Here is a 24,875-nt window from a genome sequence, read left to right as displayed (position 1 = left end):
CCTGACTAATCCACATCATGGTTTCTGAATTTATATGTATAAAACTGCACCACAAAACACCTACTTTCAGTTATTTTGTACGTCATATAAATACTTTGGCTCTCTCTAATACTTCACCTTACACACTGTTCATAGTGCAATCTATAAAATAATAATCATTACATAAAACAACATACATTAACACTCAACTTTCTTATTACACCCATATGTTTGCAAACAAACTGTTAATTCTACAGTATCATTCATTTTCAAGTATTAGATATACCAACTGACCACAATTTGAAAATATCACATACTACTGTATTATAACTTTTTATTTTTTATTTATTATAATATAGTCGAGGAGAGTCAAATGTACAATCAACACAAATTAACAGGATAATTATTGACAAAATGTTGTCTAGTCCTCTCCAGAGGATGGGAGAACAATCGTGCTTGGATCGTAATAGTTTTCAGTCATGAGGGGAAGACCTTCAGCTTCCCGCTGTTTGATCAACCTTTCAGCTTCCCGGCGAGCCCACTGCCTCATGCTGGAGCGTAAAAACAGAAGACAGAGAGAGACAGATCATGTATATTATGATTAAAAGAAATGAAAAACCATTATTGCTTCAGAAGAAATAAAACATTGGAAAAAAAAAATACACACTTGGAGGTGAATCCAATTATCAACCAATTAACAGAGCCTTTGTTTTTAAAGAAAGAGTCAGAGCCCCCATCGATTCCTTCAAAATGGCTGATTCATTCAGGAGTGAGTCATTTAGTCATTCATTAAATTGATTTGTTCAAAAACGCAGATTCATTCAGTAATGAAACTGAAACTCTGTTGCTCAGACACGCAGTGGCTCTACTGTTTGGAACTATTTTCATTGGCAAAATAGAGGACAAACAGACAATATAGAATGTAAAATGTAAGTCACTTAATAGACTATTAAGTTATTGTTCATTGAATTATTGTAAAAAATCAAAATCACATTTGCAAACGTGCTGATATTAGGGAAAACAGCACGTTTGCTCTTGTGATATTGGTTATAAATATTACAAACAAGACTTTTTTTTTGCACCATATCTTGGTTTTTGGAAGCATTTTTATTAATTTTAGTGGCGTTTTTGCCCCAAGCCCCTGTTCATTTTCACCCCTGGTGTGTGTGTGTGTGCGCTGCTTGATGGCAGGGGACGGGGCTCTTTTTCGACAGCAAGCGGAGCCCCCTTCTTCTGCGAGGCCTGTTTCAAGTGAAACATAGCAAAGGCCGCTACTGCCAATTGAGGTAGGTCAAGGACGACTTCATCTTATGTCTAGTTGTTTGAAATCTTTAAAAATGGTCAACTTTAAACACAAAGTCATCAAGAATATTATCACGCTCCTCTTCAAACAGATTAGATAGTCTATGCTGACAGTTTCTGGCTCCAACTTTTTTTACTAAACATCTACAATAGAGATGCACTGTATGTGTTATGGATGTCGGATCCTGATTGGTCAATCACTGGATTCTGTGCAAAATTTTGTCAGTTTATAAATGCACTTACCCGTGATCTGGTAAATAGTGGACGAAAGTGCCTCCGATTACAATGGCCACAGAAATGCCAAAGAAAAAGGCCAACCTCATGTTCCATTCATCCACGAATGGGTCAGAATGATGAAAGCCATGGAAATCTGGATTCTGAAAAGACACAGATAAACATTTACAATTTATAAACCTGCATTTATGGACGTAAACAAGTGAACATAATCGTTTATCAACACAAAGCTTTTATATTAAAATTAGGATTTGCAATATGACATTGCAATCACTGCAGGAAGACTATGACAGTTTAACAGAATAGAAATGAATAATGATTGCACCAAAAAAAAAGAAAGAAACTTTAGCAGATACAGCATTAAACATAATACAAAAGCATATATCAAGATAGACACAATAGAGAAACTGGACTTGAGAACATGCATTGCACAGTGTAAACATGAACAGGTAGGTCAAACCTGACAGTTTAGCCTAAGACTTTAGTGAGCCGCTTAACATTACTCAAGCTTAACATTATTCAAGCTCCCATGCATCATACACATGTGTTTGTGTTCGTCTTACCTTGTCAAACGGGCTGACCTCTGCGTGTCCATGACTGTCCTGAGCCGCGGGAGATAAGGACTGCAGATCAGATGTAACCGCCGCGCCGGACGCGCTGGACTTCGGCGTCTGTGACACACAGCGGCTCCCGAGCGCCGAGCTCAAACGAACCCGGGACAGGGTGGGCCAGATTCGGCTCAGGCGTGAAGCCATTTCCACCGCTTTCTCTGCACTTAGAAGCTCTTTCGAGAAAGCTTTTGTTCCAGGTTATTTTTTCCGGGTTAAAATGTGGTTCTATAGGTTTGCTGGGTATCTTACCGCCATCTAGTGTCCCGGGTGTATCCTAACGCAAGAACTATTGGTAAACAGCAGGTGTCTCTGTTTCACCAATCTAAACTGGGTCTGATACATAGACTGTAAAAAATAGGTCTGATACTATCGGTAAAATCAGCTTTGAAAAATAACATCTGATTGATTGGCTATTCTTGGCAACGCTTTATACTTAAATTTTTAAAACCTATCTAGCAGTATCATATGCATTATAAAATGTCTGTGCAGTATTTATTTTTATTTACACCATTACAAACCTGTATGAGCTAATCAGTAATTCTGTTTTGTTTTTTAGATTAATATTCTTTGAGTACCAGATGTTTACGTTACAAATCGAAATTCCCCGTGTGTGTGTAAGCACACTTGGTCAATACCTGGGGAATAGTAAAAACATATATATATTTTTTGCTATATCTATCTATAAGGAACGTGTGTGCCATGCAGTTGTCTTCATGGTTTTGTTATGTGACTGCAGAAGCAGGAAGTTCTCAAAACCACAGACGCTTCAGCTCTTCAACTTGTTCCTCCCTCACAAGAAATCCCATTTACATGCATGAGCATTTGCAAATCTTTTTGTCTCATTTAAAATAAACTGATTTTTAAGCTAATGATTATACCACCAGTTCCTTTTTTTTAATTCACCACAATAAAGCATCTTGAAAAATGCATAATATTTATTCAGTGTACTTAGTCTACATAAAGCTCAATTAGATAATTAACAACTACAGTACAATACTTTTAAAACAAGTGACATGGTAAGTGTACAAAACATTACTGTTTAACAAGCTATTAACAAATAATGACAATATTAAAAAGCATGGCGTTTTTAACGGCATGAGCTCTTGGCACCTTTCACTCAAATCAGTCTTAACAGCCTCAGAAGAAGAAAAATATATATTTTTCTCAATGTTAAGGTATGTCCATGTCTCCATTTGTAGACAAACGCTTGTCGGATTCACACCCTCCTCTGCTTTCCATGTTTTCTTTGCTTTCCTCATCCTGGTCATCCGGTTTCTGCTTCAGACGTAGTCCTGGATCCTTCTGTGAAGGGATGCGAAAGCTGGAAAAAGACCCACCTCCTGAGGCCCTTTTTTCTACATGAAAACAAGGCAAGAAAATACAGGGAAGTTAGAGGGAGTTTATTGATTGTGAAAGCAGCATAAATAAATGTGTTTTGTGTCTTGAAATATGGGTAAATTACTTAATATACATACCTCCTGGTCCAATAGGATGCATTAATCTGTTCATCTGAACGTTCCAATGTTTAACATTGGTGCTGGCCTGACGAAGCTTCCTTTGAGCAGCCTGCCAGGATACAAAGATACAGATCAACCAACCAACCAATCAACCAATCAATCAATCAATCAATCAATCAATCAATCCGCTAGTTTAGTTGATTTGACGATCTCCACAACAATCACATTTACATAAACAGCTAATATCAGCATTAGCACATCAATTGACTGATAATGTAACACTTTACAAAAAGGTTTCATTTGTTAACATTAGTTAACTACATTAGTACATGCACTAACAATGAAAAGTACTTCTAATGCATTTATTAAACTCAATTCATGTTAATTGCAACTCACTAAGACATCAATAAAATCAAATGTTGTACCTATAAATTAATATTTAATGGTCCTGAGCTAACATGAACTAACATTTTCATTTTTATTTAACTAAAATTAATTGGTACTGTAATAAATGTACTGCTTATTGTTAGTTTATGCATTAAATAATGTTAACTAAAAGGAAGTTATTGAAAAGTGTTACCCTAATAATATTACTAACGCAAACACTACCATTAAAAAGTTTGGATCAGTAAGATTAAATTTTTGTTTGTAAGAAATTAATACTTTATTCAGCAAGGACACATTAAAGTGATCAATAGTGACCATAATGACATTTATAATGTTACAAAATATTTCTATTGCAAATAAATGCTTTTTTTTATATTCATATTTTTATATATTTATATTCATCAAAAAAATCTAACACATTTCAACAAAAATATTGCGCAGCACACCTGTTTTCAACATTGATAATAATAAGAAATGTTTCTTGAGCAGCAAATCAGCCTATTAGAATGATTTCTGAAGGGTCATGTGACACTGAAGACTGGAGTAACGATGCTGAAAATTCACACAAAAATAAATTACATTTTAAAATATATTCAAATAGAAAACAGTTATTTAAAATCGTAATAATATTTTACAATATTAATGTTTCGATCAACATTAAAAAAAATGTACCGACCACAAACTTTTTAATGGTACTTTAGGTCATTGCATTAAAAACTTTTGTCAGACAAATCACCGTAGAGAAACTCACCACTACATCCTGATCCACTCGGTAGCGATTGGCCCTGACCTCCTCCAGCTGCTTCTGTGCATCCTCCAGAGATCGAGACTTGCTTTCCATTTCCTCTCTGAGCTCTTGTTTCTCCCGCTGGGCTCGCTGGATATACTCCTCCTGCTCCTCACGGAGAGACATGAGGGCCTTCATCCTCTCCTCTTCCTCAGCCAGTAGCCTGTAGCAATGAGGCAGCGAACGATCAAACACAACACAAGCTAAAAGAGACCTCTTTCAGCATAATGAATTGAATTCCAAATTGAAAAATGAATACAAATTTCTATGATCCATATTCTCCAGCATGATTTGAGAATGATCCAGAGAGCATTCTGCGCTTCACTGGGAGCAAGAACATCTGATCCTTTGTACAAAGGAGACGCATGATCAGTGTCACAAAATTTGCTTTTTTCATTTCATTTGTGACCTAGAAATATCGCAGAATCTTAAAAAATTCTCATTCATTTTTGCACTGCATCTTTCCAGAATCCCCAAACTTTAATTCCAGGTTTTGTATCCAAAATATTCAATGTGGTCTCAGTCTTGTGCACTCAAACGGTGTCAGACGTCAAAAGTATTTTGTTTACAATGGCATTTTGCATGTATTGTATTGTATAGTGAATAGATTTGAAACAGAAGTAGTGTCTCATTGTCATTGTCTCATTTTAGTTTTTTCTCTCAGAGTATATACACATATCCATTTCTCTGGACAAAAATGTTCATGTTAATCGAGTCTCTTCTGTCCATTACTTCCTCTGGTAACTTCCTCTTGATTAATTCCTTCATAACCTCAAGCATTTTAACAGGGGAGAGCTTTTATACTATTATATTTCCCTTCCTGAAGAGTACTGACGAGTTTCAGCAGCTCGACACAACCCAGCACATTTAACAAAAAAAGGCTAATAGGGCACCAAATAGTCTGCAGATGTGCCATTCAAAAGCACATAATAATATTATTATAACATCAGGGTGTTTGTGTGTTAAACTGAGCATGGGTGTGTTGCTCAACAGAGTTTGCGTGCTGCTGCTCACCGAGCCTGTGCGTAGCGGAAGGCCTCTTCGTCCTGCCTGGCTTTGATTTCCTGTTGTAAAGCCTCCTCTAGCCGCTGCTGCATGGCCTCCAGTTCTTTGATTCGTGTCCTCTGTCTCTCAGCCTCGGCCTCCTTCAGTGCCATCTCTGCCTGCATGCTCGCCCGCGCCTGCACACAAACAAACAGCGATAGGTCTCGCACGGTCTTATCTTTATCCATCTATATATCAGAGATGAATTTAGAATGCTTTAAAAATTACAATTTACTTCCTGAACTGAATTCAAATTGAGGTAACAAACATGATTCAGAATTTAAATGTGAAGTAGTAGAAATAAAAGGAACAAATTCATAACTGTAATTTTGAACCTTTTTCAGTTCTCAGGACACATTTTTAATGATGATTTGACAAAAGCCTTGTTTGATAGTTTTGAAAAAAGTTTTGAAAATTGTAATGCTTATAGGGCTTACTAAAAGAGAACAGACATAGAACGATAGATAAAATGACACAGACAGAATGATGGATTGATAGATAAAACGATAGATCAGACAGACAGATAGATAGACAGACAAACAGAATGATAGATAGATAGATAGATAGATAGATAGATAGATAGATAGATAGATAGATAGATAGATAGATAGATAGATAGATAGATAGATAGATAGATAGATAGATAGATAGATGCTTTAAAATAGAACAACACTGTCAGACATAGAATGATAGAACGGCATACAGACAGAGAGACAGACAGACAGACAGACAGACAGACAGATAGATAGATAGATAGATAGATAGATAGATAGATAGATAGATAGATAGATAGATAGATAGATAGATAGATAGATAAAACAACACTGTCAGACATAGACAGAATGATAGAATGGCATACAGACAGACAGACAGATAGATAGATAGATAGATAGATAGATAGATAGATAGATAGATAGATAGATAGATAGATAGATAGATAGATAGATAGATAGATAGATAGATAGATAGATAGATAGATAGATAGATGCTTTAAAATAGAACAACACTGTCAGACATAGAATGATAGAACGGCATACAGACAGAGAGACAGACAGAGAGACAGACAGACAGACAGACAGATAGATAGATAGATAGATAGATAGATAGATAGATAGATAGATAGATAGATAGATAGATAGATAGATAGATAGATAAAACAACATTGTCAGACATAGACAGAATGATAGAATGGCATACAGACAGACAGACAGACAGACAGATAGATAGATAGATAGATAGATAGATAGATAGATAGATAGATAGATAGATAGATAGATAAAACAACACTGTCAGACATAGACAGAATGATAGAACGGCATACAGACAGAGAGACAGACAGACAGACAGACAGACAGACAGAATGACACTGTCAGACAGATAGACAGACTGATAGAACGACAGACAGACAGACAGACAGAGGTAGACAGATAGATAGATAGACAGACAGATAGACAAACAGATAGATAGATAGACAGACAGAATGACACTGTCTGTCTGTCAGACAGACAGACAGACATAGAGTTAGACAGATAGATAGACAGATAGATAGACACACAGATAGACAGACAGACAGAGGTAGACAGACAGACAGACAGACAGACAGACAGACAGAGGTAGACAGATAGAGAGACAGACAGATAGAATGACACTGTCAGACAGATAGACAGATTGTAAAAGAAATGTAGTATTTTGTATGTTTATGACACTGTATACAATATATGTGACACCTACTATATGTATTTCTATTTGTATTTGTAATATGTGATATGTATTGTAATGTATTTTCTGTAAACTGCTTTGGCAACAACATGTTTCTTTGTTCATGCCAATAAAGCAAGTTGAATTGAATTGAATTGAATTGATAGACAGACAGACTGATAGAACAACATACAGACAGACAGACAGACAGACAGACAGACAGATCCTCACCTCTTCAGCCTCTTTGAGCTGGATCTCCAGGGCCTGCTGGAGCTGTTCGTGCTGCTGTCGTCTGCGGAGTTCGTCCTGCTCCAGCAGTGACTGTGCCTGTCTCTGCGCCTCCTTCAGCAGCTCCAGCTCCGCCATCTTCCTCTCGCGCTCCTCCTGCAGGGCCCGCAAGCGCTGCAGCTCCTGCTCCTTCGCCTCCCGCCTCTTCTCCCTCTGCTCCCGCTGATCACGCCGCTTCAGCTTCAGGTCTTTATGAAGAGACTTTTTACCCTCCACATGCAGCCGGATGGCTGTCTGGATAGCTGGCAGAAAAGAAATATTATAAATGCAAAATTAAAATAAAAAAATTGTGTTGCTATAGTGTTCTGGGTGGTTGATAGGGGATTTCTTACAGACCCAAGTCTAAAAAAGCCCACCCCCAAGAATCTGGTAATCTGGTAAGTTTATGGGTTTTTTCCCCCCCCCCCATTCACCAAGTGAAGGTTACCTTCAATCCTACCTCTCAAGAAAAGGTTTCTCTGTGCAGTTTCAGTTTAGAAAGTCTCATGAACTGTGTGCAAAAATGCAACCTTCGAAATGTCACAGGTTTCCACTGACAAAGGGTCTTTCAGCAGAAAACCACAGTGACAGTGACATTTTGTCACTGTTTGTATTATTTTTCAAAAATGCATTTAAAGGTTGCACAACAACAAAGGCCAATTGTAAATGTAGTGAAAAGTGCCCTGAATGAATAAGGTGCCTGTTGAAGAGAGGGAAACTAGACAGGGAAATAAACATCTTCAAACTATCCTTATAATTTACACAGACACATTTGAGGCCAAACAAACAGAATACCTGACGAATGACCAAAAAGCCAAATCATATCTCATGCAGACCTGTAGTCCACTCCTGCCTCTGTTTGGTGTCAGATGCACTAAGTTCATAGGTCTTGGTGAGCGTCTTCAGACAGAACATGCACCTCTTCCCATCTCTGTCAGGAAGAACCTTAAAAACACAGCAGAGAAGCATTACACGCGTGGCTGTGACCACCACAGAAGGAAACGTACACTTTGAATTGTGTGTTAATGGCCAGAGAGGGGAAACGCAACCTACTACTCACAATGTCAATAACCAACTAATTATGCTGACAATTTCCTTTCTAGAGTCTCTTATGAATTCAGAGGAGGTGGTACTGATACTAGTACGCACGGCAATATAGAATAACGATGTTCATTTCTAATAACAAACACATGCTAACCACAGACACCCGTACCCTACCTCTACACAGCAGTTTCCGTCTAGCTGAATGTTGCCCTTGCGATCTTTGCGGTCCTCGCTGGTGAAGTAAATTAAAGTGCTGGGTTTCAGGGTGAACCAACGCTCGGTCCAGTTTCTCCTCAACTGACCTTTTTTCCAGAGATATCCCTAGTGTCAGAAAGCACAGCACTTTTATGAATCTCAGTATCTCACACACCTATACGACACATTAGAATACACACACACACACACACACACACACACACACACACACACACACACACACACACACACACACACACACACACACACACACACGCGCACACACACACAGTACATCTATACACACACACACACACACACACAATGGGGGGCCAAATAGGAAATAATTATATGTAAATCGTGAATATATAAATCTGAATTTATAGATACAAATCTGAATATATAAATAGAAATCTGAATATATTCATGTAAATCATGAATATATAGTTATAAGTCAGAATATATATATATTTATAAATCTGAATATATATAGTTATAACTCTGTATATATAAATGTAAATCTGAATATACATAGTTATAAGTCAGAATATATTTTTATAAATCCTAAATATATAAATGCATATATTGTTTAGGGCCAGAATTTTAGCACAGGTAAGTTCCATAATTATAATGTGCTAAATTCTTTCAAACAATTATTCACTATAGCTGTGTGTAAAGTGCATTCTCACGTATTTGAGTGCTAATCAAGAAAAGTGTTATTTTGTTATCCTAGGTATTATTAACTGCCCAGAAGTTTGTGACTGTAATGAACATGAAGGTATGGACACTTGTTTCCGCCACACCGAAAAACTTAAAAAGGTAATTGCTACTGTTTATCACACAATTCGGACTTTTTTCCTCACAATTGCAAATTCACATCTCACAATTTGGACTTTATAACTCAACAATTGTGAGATATAAACTGGCAATTGTGAGAAACAGAATCAGAATTGTGAGATAAAGTCACAATGCCAGTTAATAATCCAAATACATTTACATTCAGCTCATTACACATGAACACTGAACTCCAAGAGAGAGGGAAGTTGCACTGATTGGCTTGCGTTGTTTGTGAAATTACAGTCTGAAAGCAGGATTTAAAATTACTGATTCGCTCTGTTCTTCTGGATGAATTAGTTTACTCATTCAACCTGCATGCTAATTATCGTTTGCAGGAATTTAGTACATTTCAAGCATGGAAATAGTAGGAATGATTAAAATTAGGTGCAATACCCACAATCCTGCTCTAAAATCCAGGCCCTAATATATACATTTATATATTCCAGATTAAAAATATATATTCTGTCTGATAAATAAATATTTAGTATTTACATTTATTGAGAGGTATAACTATTTATTCTGACTTATAACTATATATTCAGTATTTACATGAATATATTCAGACATATAACTATATATTCAGATTTATATATTCAGATTTGTAACTATATATTCAGGCTAATAACTATATATTCAGGATTTACAGTAATATATTCAGACTTATAACTATATATTCAGATTTATATTTATATATTCACGATGTACATATAATTATTACATACACACTTTTTTTTAAAGACAGTAATACTTAATACAAGGATGCATTTGACTGATAAAAAAGAAAATTCACAGTAAAGACTCAAAAAATATATTATAAATAAATGCTGTTCTTTTTAACTTTCTATTCATAAACATACTTCTTTCATACACACGTTGGGTTTTCACGTTTTATGGGGAGTAAAGTCACAAACAGAATGAAATGATTATTAAATAAGACTATAAATAATACCTCTTTCAGCACATCACCCACTATTTCCCGGTACACCTCCTCTATTGCCATGCTGATGGTTTCCTTGACTATGCCTCTCGTTAGTTTCCCAGAATTCATCATCTCCAGAAAGGCCCATACAGAGAAGCCATTCTGCTGAACAGAATCCTGGGAAATGAAGTCCTCGAGTTCAACAAGGTTCAGCTCAACACTCATGGCCATGCATATCTTCTTGAGTAAATATTCAACCTGTGAAGAAAAAAAAAAAAAAATATATATATATATATATATATTTGTATGTGTTATTCTGTGAGGATAAGATCAGCTATCTGATGCTGCAGTTGTGCATTTACCAACCAACCTAAAAAGACCGCATTCAAACAGGCACAATGCAAACACTTGTTTGTTTTAATACTGAAAATATTACAATTGTATTGTAGCTACGAAGCACCAAGATATGTCTTTACTCCATTCTGTCTTACTTCTCTTCTATGAAACTGTCACAAGTTACATTATGATTTTACCAACAGTTGCAAAACGGGGCACAGGAAATCAACCAAGCTGCAAGAAAAGAAACAGCACAAGGGCGGTGGGAAAACACACACATTCAGCACAAACACATAAAAGGGAGAAAAAGAAATCACCATGTAAATAGACTACATCAGCTCTGACATCTTCCCACTGACACCAACATCACCCTTGTTTCCTGACAAAAGCTATTTAAAGCATATATGCATGTATTGGCAGTGCTGTGCCGTTCACAATGAAAAGCAAACAAAATAAAGATGAACATGACATAGACTACAAGCAGATTTGGCAGTATGATTATCAGAAACTGAAAAACCTGCAGGGGTTTTGACGATTACCAGTTTCGGATGAAGTGGAAAAAACTGAAAATAGCATATAGTAAATGGTGGTCCTGTGGTTAGCAGAAGGTTTACAGGTGTCTGATCTGATTTACACTCAAGCTCTGAGTCAAGAGACAGACAACAGTACAAAACATATTCTACTTTTAATAGGAGAAATATAGTAGCCCTAAAAGTATTTGTAGGTGTATTTGTAAGTAACACTTGAATGTCATTGCATTAGATGTTAAATGTTAAACTAAGAGGAATCTGCAAGTCAATTATGTTACAGCTTTTCTCAGAACTAGGTTCACATTTCTGAGGCATTTTTGCATGGTTAAAGGGTTGCTATAATGCCCTTTTCACAAGATGTAAAATAAGTCTTTGATGTCCCCACAGTGTGTATGTGAAGTTTTAGCTAAAAAAACCCACAGATATTTTTATATAGCATGTTAAAATTGTCCCTTTTTGAGGGTGAGCAAAAACACACAGTTTTGTGTCTGTTCCTTTAAATGCAAATGAGCTGCTGCTCCCGGCACAGGGGGCGGAGCTACAACAGCTTGTGTCTTGAAAATTTCAATGTTTTTATGTTTATGAGAGACGCAAGAAGAAGTGACAACATGTAGACAACATTTCTGAATGGTTAGTTGATGCATTTATGTAGCTTATGTGTAGATCTCTTCTAGTCATTGATTAGCATATTCTGTCAGGGTTTATGTAAACTTTAGGGTTAGTGATGTCACTAACCCGGGAGGAATGTCGTGTAGTCCCTACCAGCCGTTTGTTGTAGTCCTTAAAAAGCAATTTCTTTAAAAGAAAATATCTCCCTTTGCTTTGAACTTCGAGCGTCGTGACTCAAACAGCAACATTACACACTACTTAAAGTTAAAAAAGTGAAATCATAATCAACCACCCCTTTAACCAATTGGTCCATATGAAGTCTTTCTTAGACTAACCACAGGTGAAGTTCAACACAGTATATTTGTTGTTTTATCATTTGAATACATTTTTGAAACGGAAGTTGCAATAGTCTCTTCTTCTCTATTGTGACGTATATATACACAAGTGAAATGGCTTCTCAAACTAGAAAATGGAGGGTGGGACTTGATTTTGTTCATCTGGAATTGATTGGATGGTTGTGGTTTTGCTATTGGTCGATCTCATGTGAGTGACAGGTTGTCCCGCCCTCAAACCAGTAAACGCATCATCAGAGAAGAGAAAAGATTTCACTGTTGTGCAAATGATGTGCACGGACACATCATTTATAATAAATAGAGCATATTTCATAAAAAGACAAGAACTGTCCATTTTGATTTCAGATCCATGACATTAAGTGTGCCGATAATATTTGGTGCCACTATTTAAAAACCTTTCAGGTAAAGAAACATCTAGTACTGCATAGAAAAACTGTGTACTGATGGGATTAAGGCTTCTGAAAATTGATCTAAATGACAAATAAGATGTTTATTTTAGGTACTGAGACGCATTAAGTACTGTAAAAAACATCAATCTCACCTCATCAGGGATTATGACCAGTGGATATCTGTCCTCGGAGAGAAATATGAACAGACACCAGAGTCGGAAGGCGTCTTTTCCAGGTAAAATGCTCTTTCCCTCAGGTCTATAGTTCTTCTTGGCAGTAAGAGTCCAGCAGAGCTCATCCACATTTTCTTTGATAAATGTCCCTTCCACCACCTTACAGAGAGGAGGCAAACTCTCAAGTCAGAAACTATAGCATCAAGAAATGCAAGAATGTTAATGTTAAATCATTGATGTCAGGCTGAGTTTATGATGAATGCCATATCGGCCAGCACAACATATAAAAAATAAAAAAGTTGAAAATGCACTGATTCTGAGTGCTGGAGGAACATATATACCTTCATAGAAATGCACTAACATATTGTCTTGCACAGAAAGCCTGGGTCTCAAAAACAAAATGGCTACTACAGTGTACGAGAATGTATAGCAAGGCTGTGTACCTTGTCCAGGATGTATTTATTGAGGTAGGGCATGTATCCCTGACTGGACACGGGACCGTCGTCATCGTCTCTGAAGTGCTCCTCGAGAGCCGCCGGATCGTGCGGGATTCCCAGAACTGTGTAAAGATTATGAGACAAGACCTGCAGAGCAACAGCACACATCTTAACATTCACCAATGGTCATAAATACACAAAACATTACAGGGGATTTCATTGATGCTTTTAGATGCATTCAGCCTTTCGCAATTTTTTAAATGCTAAATTCGTATTTGCAGAATTAGAAAAGAATGCATTCTCACACTCTTCACCCACTTTATGTATAACTGAAAATCAACTTGTCCTGAAATGAGGCAGACCACAGGTAGAAGTATTTATCCATATTAATTTGAGCATTCTCTGCTCTCAGAGGTTTGACTGAATTTATGATACTGGTATCATAACAAGTCTTATTTATTTACCCATTAATGCTTTTAACAGGCAAGATTTCGACAAATTATTTGCTGACAGATTCCAAACAAAGCATCACTAAACCCCTTCCGGCAACAGCAGGGCAACATTGCATTACTTCTCTAACTTTGCTTAGGAACTTCTCTAAATGTTTCTTTGAAAATAACAGAGCTGACAGTGTGGACTAGAGATGAGTAGATCAAACAGAGTCTGATCTCACAGCACACATCCGGTGGCCACCGTTCTCAAAGCTGAAGATTTAAAGTTGATTAGTTTGAGCCCATTTACCGCTTCAGACCCACAATGCCCCATGGTCAGAGATGCCCCATTACAGCTGGTCATCTTGAGATATGGACTGGACTAAACCTAATCATGGGACTAAACTTAAGCAACAATCCGTACATCCATGCAAAGCGAGCATCTGTACAAACATAACAAGGTGTACTGCAGTATAATTAGCTTGATGAATACACAATTTTGCAAAACTAAAACTAAAGCACCAATGATCTCAGAAACCTCAAGCCCTATGAGATCAGGCATAATTTGCTTTTTAAAATGCATGAGAAAAATAAAATAGATAATTTTGCATTTCCATAAAAATAATATATTTAAATCTATGAATGTACAGATCTAAGGTAGGCTGCTTTTATAAATGGGCATTTGAAAATTAAATTCTTTGACCCAGATATTCAGCAAGTTCACCATGTGGCAGATGATGATTTGCTCACACAGGAAACACATCGCAAGCAGTTAAAGCAAGTGTATGGCATTTTTAAAGCATAAGATAGGAAGGAAAAAAAAATAACTTAATGTAATTCATTGATCCTTTTTCTCTCTATTGGATCAAGGAATACATTTTTAAGACCTTGAGGTCTGAGAGCCGTATGGAACCCCATTTTTTCAGCATCCTAAAGTTTCATCATAGTTCATTAATGAATTTGCAGCTCACCTTTAGTTGTGACTTGGACACCTTTCCACTCTTCTCCACATCTAGAGCGGTGAAAGCGTACCAAATGGACTTGAGCAGTTCTGAGCGCAAGTCCATGACTGCACCAATTTTACTCTCCGTTTTTCCTTTTTTCACTGCCTTCTCTTTTTCTTGTTCTGTCGTTCAAGGCCACCCACACCCACCGCACAAGTGTGCATCCTCCAACTGGCAAATGACACCCCCTGCTGGGCCAAAACTCAATCAAAAAGGAATAAAGTTCAGCAAATGTTTTGATTTGAACAGAAATAGAAGTCATCACAACAAAAAACATAGTATATAAAAGTACTTTCTCATACATAAATGACACTTGCTTTGGGTCAAGTCAAACTCACTTTAGATCTTGCAACTAACAAAGAGCCAAATCCCTTTTCTAAGTAAATCTACAGTTCATCTGGTCTATTTATAAGCTCTGAAAGAAGAAGCACTCATTTGGCCCTATGATGCCAAGTAACTCGCTCTTAAAATTCGTTATTGGAGAAAAAGAGGAACAATAAAAGAGAGAGAATACAAAAATAGTGTTCACTCTTGAAAAGCAAAAGGGTTCTGAACTTGATTATGCCCTAAATGAAAGCTGCTATCTTGCAATTTTTGAGCTCTACAAACCCTAAATTGGAAACTTTTTAATATTATTATTATTAAATTATATATATATATATATATATATATATATATATACACACATACATACAGTGCTATGCATAAGTTTAGACACCCATGCTAAAGTTGACTAAAAAGAGGAATAAAAAATCATCTTTTGGAAATTGAACTTAATGCCTTAATGAAAAATCCAACCTTTAAGGACACCAATTTTCTTTGTGAATGAATAATGTATCGTAAATAAATAAATGTTCTTCCTTAAAATACAGGGTGCATAAGTCTGGACACCCCTATGTTAAATTCCCATAGAGGCAGGCAGATTTTTATTTTTAAGTTTTTATTTTATTTTTTTATTTAGGATACTATGCATCCTGATAAAGTTCCCTTGGCCTTTGGAATTAAAATAGCCCCACATCATCACATAGTCTTCACCATACCTAGAGATTGGCATGGGGTACTTTCCATAAGATCATCTCTCAATGCAAATCAAACTAGCTATTAGGCTAACTGAAATAAAACCATGCCAATCTCTAGGTATGGTGAAGGCTATGTGATGATGTGGGGCTATTTTAATTCCAAAGGCCAAGGGAACTTTATCAGGATGCATAGTATCCTGGATCCATGAAGTAACTGGCCTTTAAAAAAAAAAAATCTGCCTGCCTCTATGGGAATTTAACATAGGGGTGTCCAAACTTATGCACCCTGTATTTTAAGGAAGAACATTTATTTATTTACGATGCATTATTCATTCACAAAGAAAATTGGTGTCCTTAAAGGTTGGATTTTTCCTAATTTTTTAAATTAAGGCATTAAGTTCAGTTTCCAAAAGATGATTTTTTATTCCTCTTTTTAGTCAACTTTAGTATGGGTGTCTAAACTTATGCATAGCACTGTACATACACTTATATATATATATATATATACATACATACATACAATGTTTATATATATATATATATACACACACACACACACTCACCTAAAGGATTATTAGGAACACCTGTTCTCATTAATGCAATTATCTAATCAACCAATCACATGGCAGTTGCTTCAATGCATTTAGGGGTGTGGTCCTGGTCAAGACAATCTCCTGAACTCCAAACTGAATGTCAGAATGGGAAAGAAAGGTGATTTAAGCAATTTTGAGCGTGGCATGGTTGTTGGTGCCAGACGGGCCGGTCTGAGTATTTCACAATCTGCTCAGTTACTGGGATTTTCACGCACAACCATTTCTAGGGTTTACAAAGAATGGTGTGAAAAGGGAAAAACATCCAGTATGCGGCAGTCCTGTGGGCGAAAATGCCTTGTTGATGCTAGAGGTCAGAGGAGAATGGGCCGACTGATTCAAGCTGATAGAAGAGCAACTTTGACTGAAATAACCACTCGTTGCAACCGAGGTATGCAGCAAAGCATTTGTGAAGCCACAACACGCACAACCTTGAGGCGGATGGGCTACAACAGCAGAAGACCCCACCGGGTACCACTCATCTCCACTACAAATAGGAAAAAGAGGCTACAATTTGCACAAGCTCACCAAAATTGGACAGTTGAAGACTGGAAAAATGTTGCCTGGTCTGATAAGTCTCGATTTCTGTTGAGACATTCAGATGGTAGAGTCAGAATTTGGCGTAAACAGAATGAGAACATGGATCCATCATGCCTTGTTACCACTGTGCAGGCTGGTGGTGGTGGTGTAATGGTGTGGGGGATGTTTTCTTGGCACACTTTAGGCCCCTTAGTGCCAATTGGGCATCGTTTAAATGCCACGGCCTACCTGAGCATTGTTTCTGACCATGTCCATCCCTTTATGACCACCATGTACCCATCCTCTGATGGCTACTTCCAGCAGGATAATGCACCATGTCACACAGCTCGAATCATTTCAAATTGGTTTCTTGAACATGACAATGAGTTCACTGTACTAAAATGGCCCCCACAGTCACCAGATCTCAACCCAATAGAGCATCTTTGGGATGTGGTGGAACGGGAGCTTCGTGCCCTGGATGTGCATCCCACAAATCTCCATCAACTGCAAGATGCTATCCTATCAATATGGGCCAACATTTCTAAAGAATGCTTTCAGCACCTTGTTGAATCAATGCCACGTAGAATTAAGGCAGTTCTGAAGGCGAAAGGGGGTCAAACACAGTATTAGTATGGTGTTCCTAATAATCCTTTAGGTGAGTGTATATACACACATATACATATATACAATGTTTATGTTTATATATACATATATACAATGTTTATGTTTATATATACATATATACAATGTTTATGTTTATATATACATATACACACACACACAAACACTTTCTGGGTGAAAAAAATAATATTTCACCCCAAAATCAATAGAAAACAAAATAAAATAAAGCTTGCTGAGAACTATCTAGCATTGTGACAAAAAACAAAAATGTAATTCCTGCATCATTAAATGTATGCATCATGCTAGTATTTGTTGTACCATATTTTATTTATATTCTTCTTCTTTTTTTTCTTTTTTTTTTAAGTATCTAAATTTTTTTAATCATATACATATTAAAATGATGGTAACACTTTATTTTACAATGTCTTTGTTACATATCTTACATGTACTTACTATAGTAATCACAGTAAATTATGCATAATCTCAAGCAACTAAACCCTAATTATATAGTAAGTTCATGTCGTTAATTAATATCAGGAAAATAATGTCACAATGAAGTGAAATATGACCCAGACACTTTGTTCAACTTTGGTTGATATTTCCCAAATATTCTCCCTGTCAAAACACAACTTATATGTACATAAAAAAACTGTTTTTTTACCACCATAGAAAGATTACTATTAAAACGTAACACCCAAAAAAACAACAACATAACATTGGATAATGTGACATTCTATACCAAATGTACAGTTTACTGATGCAAAGGCGAGGATCCAGCAAGAATCATAACCCGTTCTTTAAGAACTGCACAACTAGGTTGTTTATTTCGTGATAACTGATACAGGATAAATGTTATACATTCTTTTTTTTTTTTCAAAACACTGATATTTTGTCATTTTTCTGTTTTAATATGTAAAAATTACACCAAACAAAAGCAAGGATTTGGCGAGATTGATATGATACATGATCTGGATGTGTAACAAAATCGACTATAAATCATGAGCAGCAATTGACGGGCAACACTGGCAATTCTCTGTTCAGTTATAAGAGACGATGATAACAAAGAACACAAAACAGAGAACTAAAACGAGGACGTTACGGATAAGATGCCAGTGCGCGCCAGAGAAACATAATTCTTCCAGGTCATCATTCATAGCCAAGAAAATGCACACAGAATAATCTTTCTGCTGTATATATGCAATTGCTCAAGCTCTTGAGTCGACTGTACTGTACAAAAAAAGACATACAGATGTTGTAGACATACTTTAAACCTAGTCTCTCAATACTTCAGTATAAACAAAACAAAACTCTGGTTTCAGGAGCTAAAAACTACAATGGACTTTCTTAAAAAAGGAAAAGAAAAGTTTTTGACATTCACATTTCTGAAACGTCTGGTAACGGCATTGATCATGATGGACTAGTGTTGAGATGTGATGCTTTTCAATGAGGCATTCCCTCCTTAAACCACTCCTGTCTGTTCGGCGTGATTCGGCCGAGCACGTTTAATCTCGGCCGTGAGAATGAGTGAGCGAGAAAGAGACGGAGAGAACGAGATCACAAAAATCCATCCCAAGGCTTGAGGTTGTTACGGTGAGGCGGGGGCCTTGCTGTTGTAGTGCACCTGGTACCTGTTGACATGTAAGCCTTTGACCTGCACGGACACGCAGGTGGTCTTGCAGGGGATCATGTCCTCATCTTCTTCTCCCATGAGCCAGTCCTGCACGCTGCGCTCTGCGGCGGGGGACACGTTATCGCTCAACCAGCCCCGGTGCCACTGTTCAAAGCGCTCGTGTTGAGCCCGTGCTACTCTGTGCTGGGACTAGAGAGACGGGACACAATAAATAATAAATACACTACAGTTCAAAAGTTTAGACTCAGTAACAGTTCCTATTTTTAGGTGCTGAAAGACTAGAATGAAAAACGTATATTGACTATAGAAAAGGTCAGGATTTGTTTTTGTATTGTATTAGCAATTTTATTTGATCAACATACTCTCCGGGCCTTCACCAGGGCTCCTCGGCGGTACATGTAGTCTTCGGAGTTCATCACAAACACCATCTTGTGCGTGTTGAGTTTGAAACGGCAGTCCAGGTTCCCGGCTGTCTCCACGCCCATCTTCCGATGCCACTCTCTCCGGCAGCGCATGGCTTCCACCTGCTTGAGCTGCCAGCCGCGGAAATGCCTCAGATTCCTAAAGGGGAGACGCACAGAGGAGCCGAACAAACGTCAATCTACTTTCAACAGGCCAGACCAAATTAAATTTACACAAACCAAATTCTGACTTTATAACACGCAATTGCAAGATATAAAGTCGGAATTGTGAGATATGAAACTTGCAATTCGGAGAAAAAGAGTCAGAATTGCGAGATAAATTTTTTTAAAAAAAAGTCAGAATCGTGAGATAAAAAGTCGGAATTACGTTTTTAAATTGTTCTATTCCGCGGCAGGAAACAAGCTTTTATAGTCTAGGACTTCATACTGAGACCTTGATTCATTTATTACAGAAACAGTGTCTGATAATGTGAGGGAATTTATTAAAGAAACCAAGTGGTATTGGGCTTGTCTACACCATGATCTGGGCCACCCCTCCAAATAAAATAAACAAAAATAAAATAAGAAATTGACTATTAACCATCTGGCTACAAAAGGGAAAGAATAGGCATAAAGAGAGCAGGTTAAACATGTGCATAAATGTTTTTTACCTGGGTAGAAACACAGGCTTGAAGTAGTAGCCTTCTGCCTGAGAGCACACAGACTCTGTCCCTATATACTGCTCCATGTAATTAGACAGGCTCTGAAACAACACCATAAAAATCAGTTAATAATAATGCACTAGAAAACAACACTACACTCCGGCCCCACCAAACCAGATTACCCCATTACATTTTAAAGCTTCTAAAAATAAAAAAAACCCAACCACAAACTCTTTTCTGTTGTAAAAATAAGGCAGGTACCTGAACATCGAGCGGGTCATCACCCTGAGCCTCCTCCGTGTCCAGCAGCTCAATCGTTAAGGTTACCTGACCTTTGTTTTGAATGAACATGACCTGACAAGAGAAAGAGTCAAGAAATTACAAAACTAAAAGTAATTACAATTCATAAGATTAATGCAACTGAGGAGGTGAATATCACGTCTTAAATTAGATATCCATACAAATGTTGGCCATATATAGGCACAGCATTAGGTCAAGCACCTTGAAGCAGTTCTCTTCAGCCATGACTCTCTCTGCCTTCCATTGGTAACTGGCCTCCCAAGCGGCACGGACACACTGGGACGAGAGATTCCCACCGGCGGCCCCCCTCTTCCTCTCGGACAGGTACAGCTCAGTGACTTGCAGACACACCTCATCACTGACCAGGTGTTGAAGCTGCCAATCAGTGAGAAGAGCACGTTAACACCCCGATCACAGTAAAGGCTCTTTGGTGTATTTGCGGGAATACAGAGACTCAGACTGTCACTCTTATGATTCTATAATAGGGCTAAACAATTAATTTAAATAAAACTGAAAATCACCTACATTACCTCCCACAAAAATAAAAATAAATAAATAAAAATTCTGCACCCATAGAACTTCACAAAAACAGACAGCATGTCACTTACAAGTCATACAAATTGCATATTCATTTATGACACTTTACTTAATTTCAGCTTTCAGCTTACAATATATGTGCATTACTCTTTTTGGTAACATTTCACAATAAGGTCTCATTTGTTAACATTAGTTAATATGCATGTAGTGCATTTTAACTAATGTAGTTAACAATGTAACATTATTGTAAAGTGTTACCCTCTTTTTTTGTACTTAATATGAACCAGAACCAAGAACCAAGATCATTTATAAAAAGCAAAACCAGCCATTAGGAAAAAAGAGTTGTAAATTACAAGAGTAATTTACTTTGGTGCAATAAACCTTGACTAACGTTATAATTGAACTTCAAGGGGAAAAACACAAATGCACAGTGTATGAAAGTATACAAATTACCCCCAAAAACGTAGCTTTGTGCAATCCAACTCTCCGACTCACCTGTCTTACGATGTTCTGAATGAGCTTGTCAACGGTGAAGCCGATGTAAGCGTGGATGGTGAACATCTCTCTCAGGGTGTCCTCGTACTGCGTGGACTCCAGGTTTCCATCCAGTAGACTGCGTACCATGTCTAAGAATGCTGGGTAATATTCCTCTAACTCCACCTCACCTAATTTAACAGACATTACGTGTAAACATTGGGCAAGAATGTTAATTTGGTTCTAAAACTAGACTTAACTATCGCAAAGTGCATGTGAGTGTTACTTGCTTTCCATACAAAACTTGCTGCCACAATGCAAGTGCAATGGAAGTGCATTAGGGCTGCACAATATTGAAGAAAAGTGATATGCATAACTCGTAAAATAATGCAATATACAATATCATATACAAAGCAGATATTGAATAAATGTAAAAATAAAACTTTTGTCTTCACTGTATGAATTAAATAAACACTGATTCTTATTAAAGCTATAAAAGTTATCCAGCAGTGAGCGATTTTCTTTGTTTTTTGTTGTTAGATTAAAATGAACAACACAGATGGCAGCATATACATTAGGCTGCTGTCACTTTAAGAGCTAATGCACAGATCCAACATACTGTAACACACGCGTTTTCTTTCTCAACCGTTTACGTTCACTTAAGACACTACTGACTGTTTAAGTGAACACTCACCAAGTGGGCATTTTGACATAATTTTGTGTGTATTTGGCCATAAAAGCTGCGGAAGATAACTGAATTCTGAAAGGCGTTGTCTGAAAGGTACGTGGGAGTACCGCTTTGAATTCTTTTCCGCAGCTTATTGCGCTCAACTCATTATGCATATCACAGGTATGTAACAGTCATGTGTCTTATTCTCTGCTATCTGTCAACCTAAAATTGACATTTACCTAACTTTTTGAAGTATTAAAATCATTCAGTTTTTGCAAGCCATTGTGATATGCATATCGCGATATGTACATTTGCGATATTTTGATATATTGTGCAGCCTTAATGTGCATCATTCAGGAAATCTACTCACTTGGCTGTTTTAGACGCAGCTCCATGGCCAGGTCATTAGCCTTTTCTCTGCGCCCCTCTCCCATGAGCAGCCGTTCCCGATTCTGCTCCGCCCTGTGTTCCAGTAACTGTCTCTCTGCTTGCCTGTAAACCTTCAGCAGCCGTGAGCAGAGGGTCTGGTGCAGCCTCAGGAAGAAGTACCAGTTATTATTGACGAAGAACAGGTTGTAGACTCCATCCAGCTCCTTCTGGTGCTCAGCTTCTGGGTCTCGCAGATCCACCACCTCTCCTTCTGGATTCATGCTGTGGGAGACCATAGAGGTGTCCATGCTCTGAGGGGAAGTGCATCGTCTTCGTCTGGAATCGCCGTTCAACTGTTGTTGGCCGCCTGACGCTGAGACTCCGCCTCCTGCGGCGGCGCCATCCTCACCCTCCGCCTCCTCGTCCGTAAACTCCTCAGTCTCGCTAAGCTCTCCACGACGGGCAAAAAAGAGGTCAGGAACGAAGTGCTGGATGATGCGCTTGATGTGATCCTTGTCATCCTTGTGGATGGTGGGCTGCCGCTTGACGTGGTAGATGATGAGGGAGGCGGCGTCCTCCAGGATCTGTTTGTCTTCATGAGTGAAGATCATGTGGGGCTCACTGGTCAAACCTGTGCCAGAGCCGTCACGACCTTGCTGGCCAACGCCGCCCTCTTCTGTGCTCTGCTCCTGCCGCTGTGGAAGGGAACAAAAGGGCTAGTAACAAGTTGTTATCTGCATGACACACACACGACTTTTGCAGCAAGTGACCTAATATGAGATTTCAGATGCTGTACTCTGTTCTTATAAAACAGGAATGCAGAATTAAAATATTGAAGATATTTAAAGTGTTAAATAATATTGGTATGTGGCTCTGCTGCTTTTTTGTCGTTTATCATTGAAGTGTAAAAACATTGACATAAATTAAAATGATTTTTTTGCCAAATAAGGTAATAAATAAAATTAGGTATCCAGTCTATTGTGTTTCCCTACCTAAGAAACATTCTCAAAATGAGGGATGCTAATAGGGATAAGAAGTGAAATGTCTGCTGCCTTTTTTACATTGCGTGGAAAGGATAAAAAGAAAAAGGTGAAAAACAACAACAGTATTTTACAGAATAATGACATGACGACAAACTTTGTTATAGACGCATTTATGCTTTTGACTTTCAAATCAAATGTCACTGTGACTAAATTAATGAGCAGAACTTTAACCATCATTGAACAGTTGTCAGTCACCCACAAGTTTAGTTCTTTATTAACTTCCATTGTGACTTTAGTCTCTGAAAAGATATAGACCTAAATTACCAATACTGAAGTCAAAATAATGTAGTGTGCGAGACTCAAAAAGGTTTCTTTCAGGAACGGATTATAGTTATGGGAAAAAGCTGCAGAAAAGGAAGAGCCGCTAAACTCACCTCATCATAGATGCTCTCTATTTCATTGAGAAGACTCTTGGATCGGAGGGCCTTCATGTCGTTCTGTTTGAAGTTGACACCCTGGTGGTCCAGTGATTTCAGATACGCCTTCTCATATTGCTCTCTCCAGATTTTGTTGAAACCCTGCTGGGCCTCCCTCCACTCCTCCTCTTTAGCTTTCAACCTATGGCAAGAAAATCATCAACTTTTTCATCAAAAATGCTTTTTTCCTGCTAGATGGAAGAATTATTAAAAAATTATGAACACAAATGACTGCAAAATAGTAGGGCCAGAGCACCTAAAAATTACAATCGTCATCTACGGTTTTCATTTTAGATGATCTATCCCCTTTAATTTAGCAGTCAAATGAAACTGTAGAGGTGCTTCAGTAGTTATTAAAGGGTTTGTTCACCCAAAAATGAAAATCAGTTACACACCCTCATGTCATTCCAAAAGACTTTCGTTCATCTTCGAAACACAAAAAGATATTTTTAATGAAGTCTGATAGATTTCTGTTCCTCCATTGAAAGCTCGTCGATACATACAGATTTCTTTTGCAATCTATTATAAAATAATGTTTTAAACAGTCTTTAAACCTTCCTAGTTTTGGGTGAAAAGACTTTAAATGGAGGTACAGAAATCT

The 24,875-nt window shown here is 37.5% G+C and overlaps 3 protein-coding genes across 4 annotated transcripts in view; all 3 read right to left on the bottom strand.

Annotated features, from left to right (window-relative positions):
* Positions 1–310: 310 nt before the first annotated feature.
* ndufb11 (NADH:ubiquinone oxidoreductase subunit B11) lies at positions 311–2,389 on the bottom strand. The gene is made up of 3 exons (XM_084389921.1): positions 2,079–2,389; positions 1,525–1,658; positions 311–530 (listed from the first exon to the last, which is right to left on the bottom strand). The coding sequence occupies exons 1-3, from the start codon at positions 2,268–2,270 to the stop codon at positions 401–403; spliced, it is 456 nt and encodes a 151-aa protein (XP_084246047.1). The 5' UTR covers positions 2,271–2,389; the 3' UTR covers positions 311–400.
* Positions 2,390–3,041: 652 nt separating this feature from the next.
* On the bottom strand, positions 3,042–15,405 carry def6a (DEF6 guanine nucleotide exchange factor a). Its single transcript, XM_084389920.1, has 11 exons — positions 14,991–15,405; positions 13,595–13,735; positions 13,131–13,310; positions 10,792–11,019; positions 8,985–9,131; positions 8,603–8,711; positions 7,731–8,029; positions 5,772–5,938; positions 4,722–4,920; positions 3,602–3,692; positions 3,042–3,481 (listed from the first exon to the last, which is right to left on the bottom strand). Exons 1-11 carry the CDS (start codon positions 15,084–15,086, stop codon positions 3,297–3,299), a joined length of 1,842 nt encoding a protein of 613 aa, XP_084246046.1. The 5' UTR covers positions 15,087–15,405; the 3' UTR covers positions 3,042–3,296.
* Positions 15,406–18,133: 2,728 nt separating this feature from the next.
* The window catches only part of sin3b (SIN3 transcription regulator family member B), a 15,934-nt gene continuing 9,192 nt past the window's right edge, over positions 18,134–24,875 (bottom strand). Inside the window, exons 12-19 of one of the 2 annotated variants that reach the window (XM_084389687.1) lie at positions 24,233–24,416; positions 22,817–23,510; positions 21,798–21,967; positions 20,967–21,140; positions 20,727–20,819; positions 20,475–20,566; positions 19,765–19,963; positions 18,134–19,591 (exon numbers count right to left, since the gene is read on the bottom strand). In XM_084389687.1, the coding sequence (XP_084245813.1) occupies positions 19,358–19,591; positions 19,765–19,963; positions 20,475–20,566; positions 20,727–20,819; positions 20,967–21,140; positions 21,798–21,967; positions 22,817–23,510; positions 24,233–24,416 (1,840 nt within the window). In that variant the 3' untranslated portion in view covers positions 18,134–19,357. Of the gene's footprint in view, positions 19,592–19,764; positions 19,964–20,474; positions 20,567–20,726; positions 20,820–20,966; positions 21,141–21,797; positions 21,968–22,816; positions 23,532–24,232; positions 24,417–24,875 lie in introns of both variants that reach the window. The other variant, XM_084389686.1, reaches the window with a different exon arrangement.

Source organism: Rutilus rutilus, assembly GCF_951802725.1.
Source record: "Rutilus rutilus genome assembly, chromosome: 19".
NCBI classification, from domain to species: domain Eukaryota; kingdom Metazoa; phylum Chordata; class Actinopteri; order Cypriniformes; family Leuciscidae; genus Rutilus; species Rutilus rutilus.
This window is presented reverse-complemented; position numbering and strand designations above follow the sequence as displayed.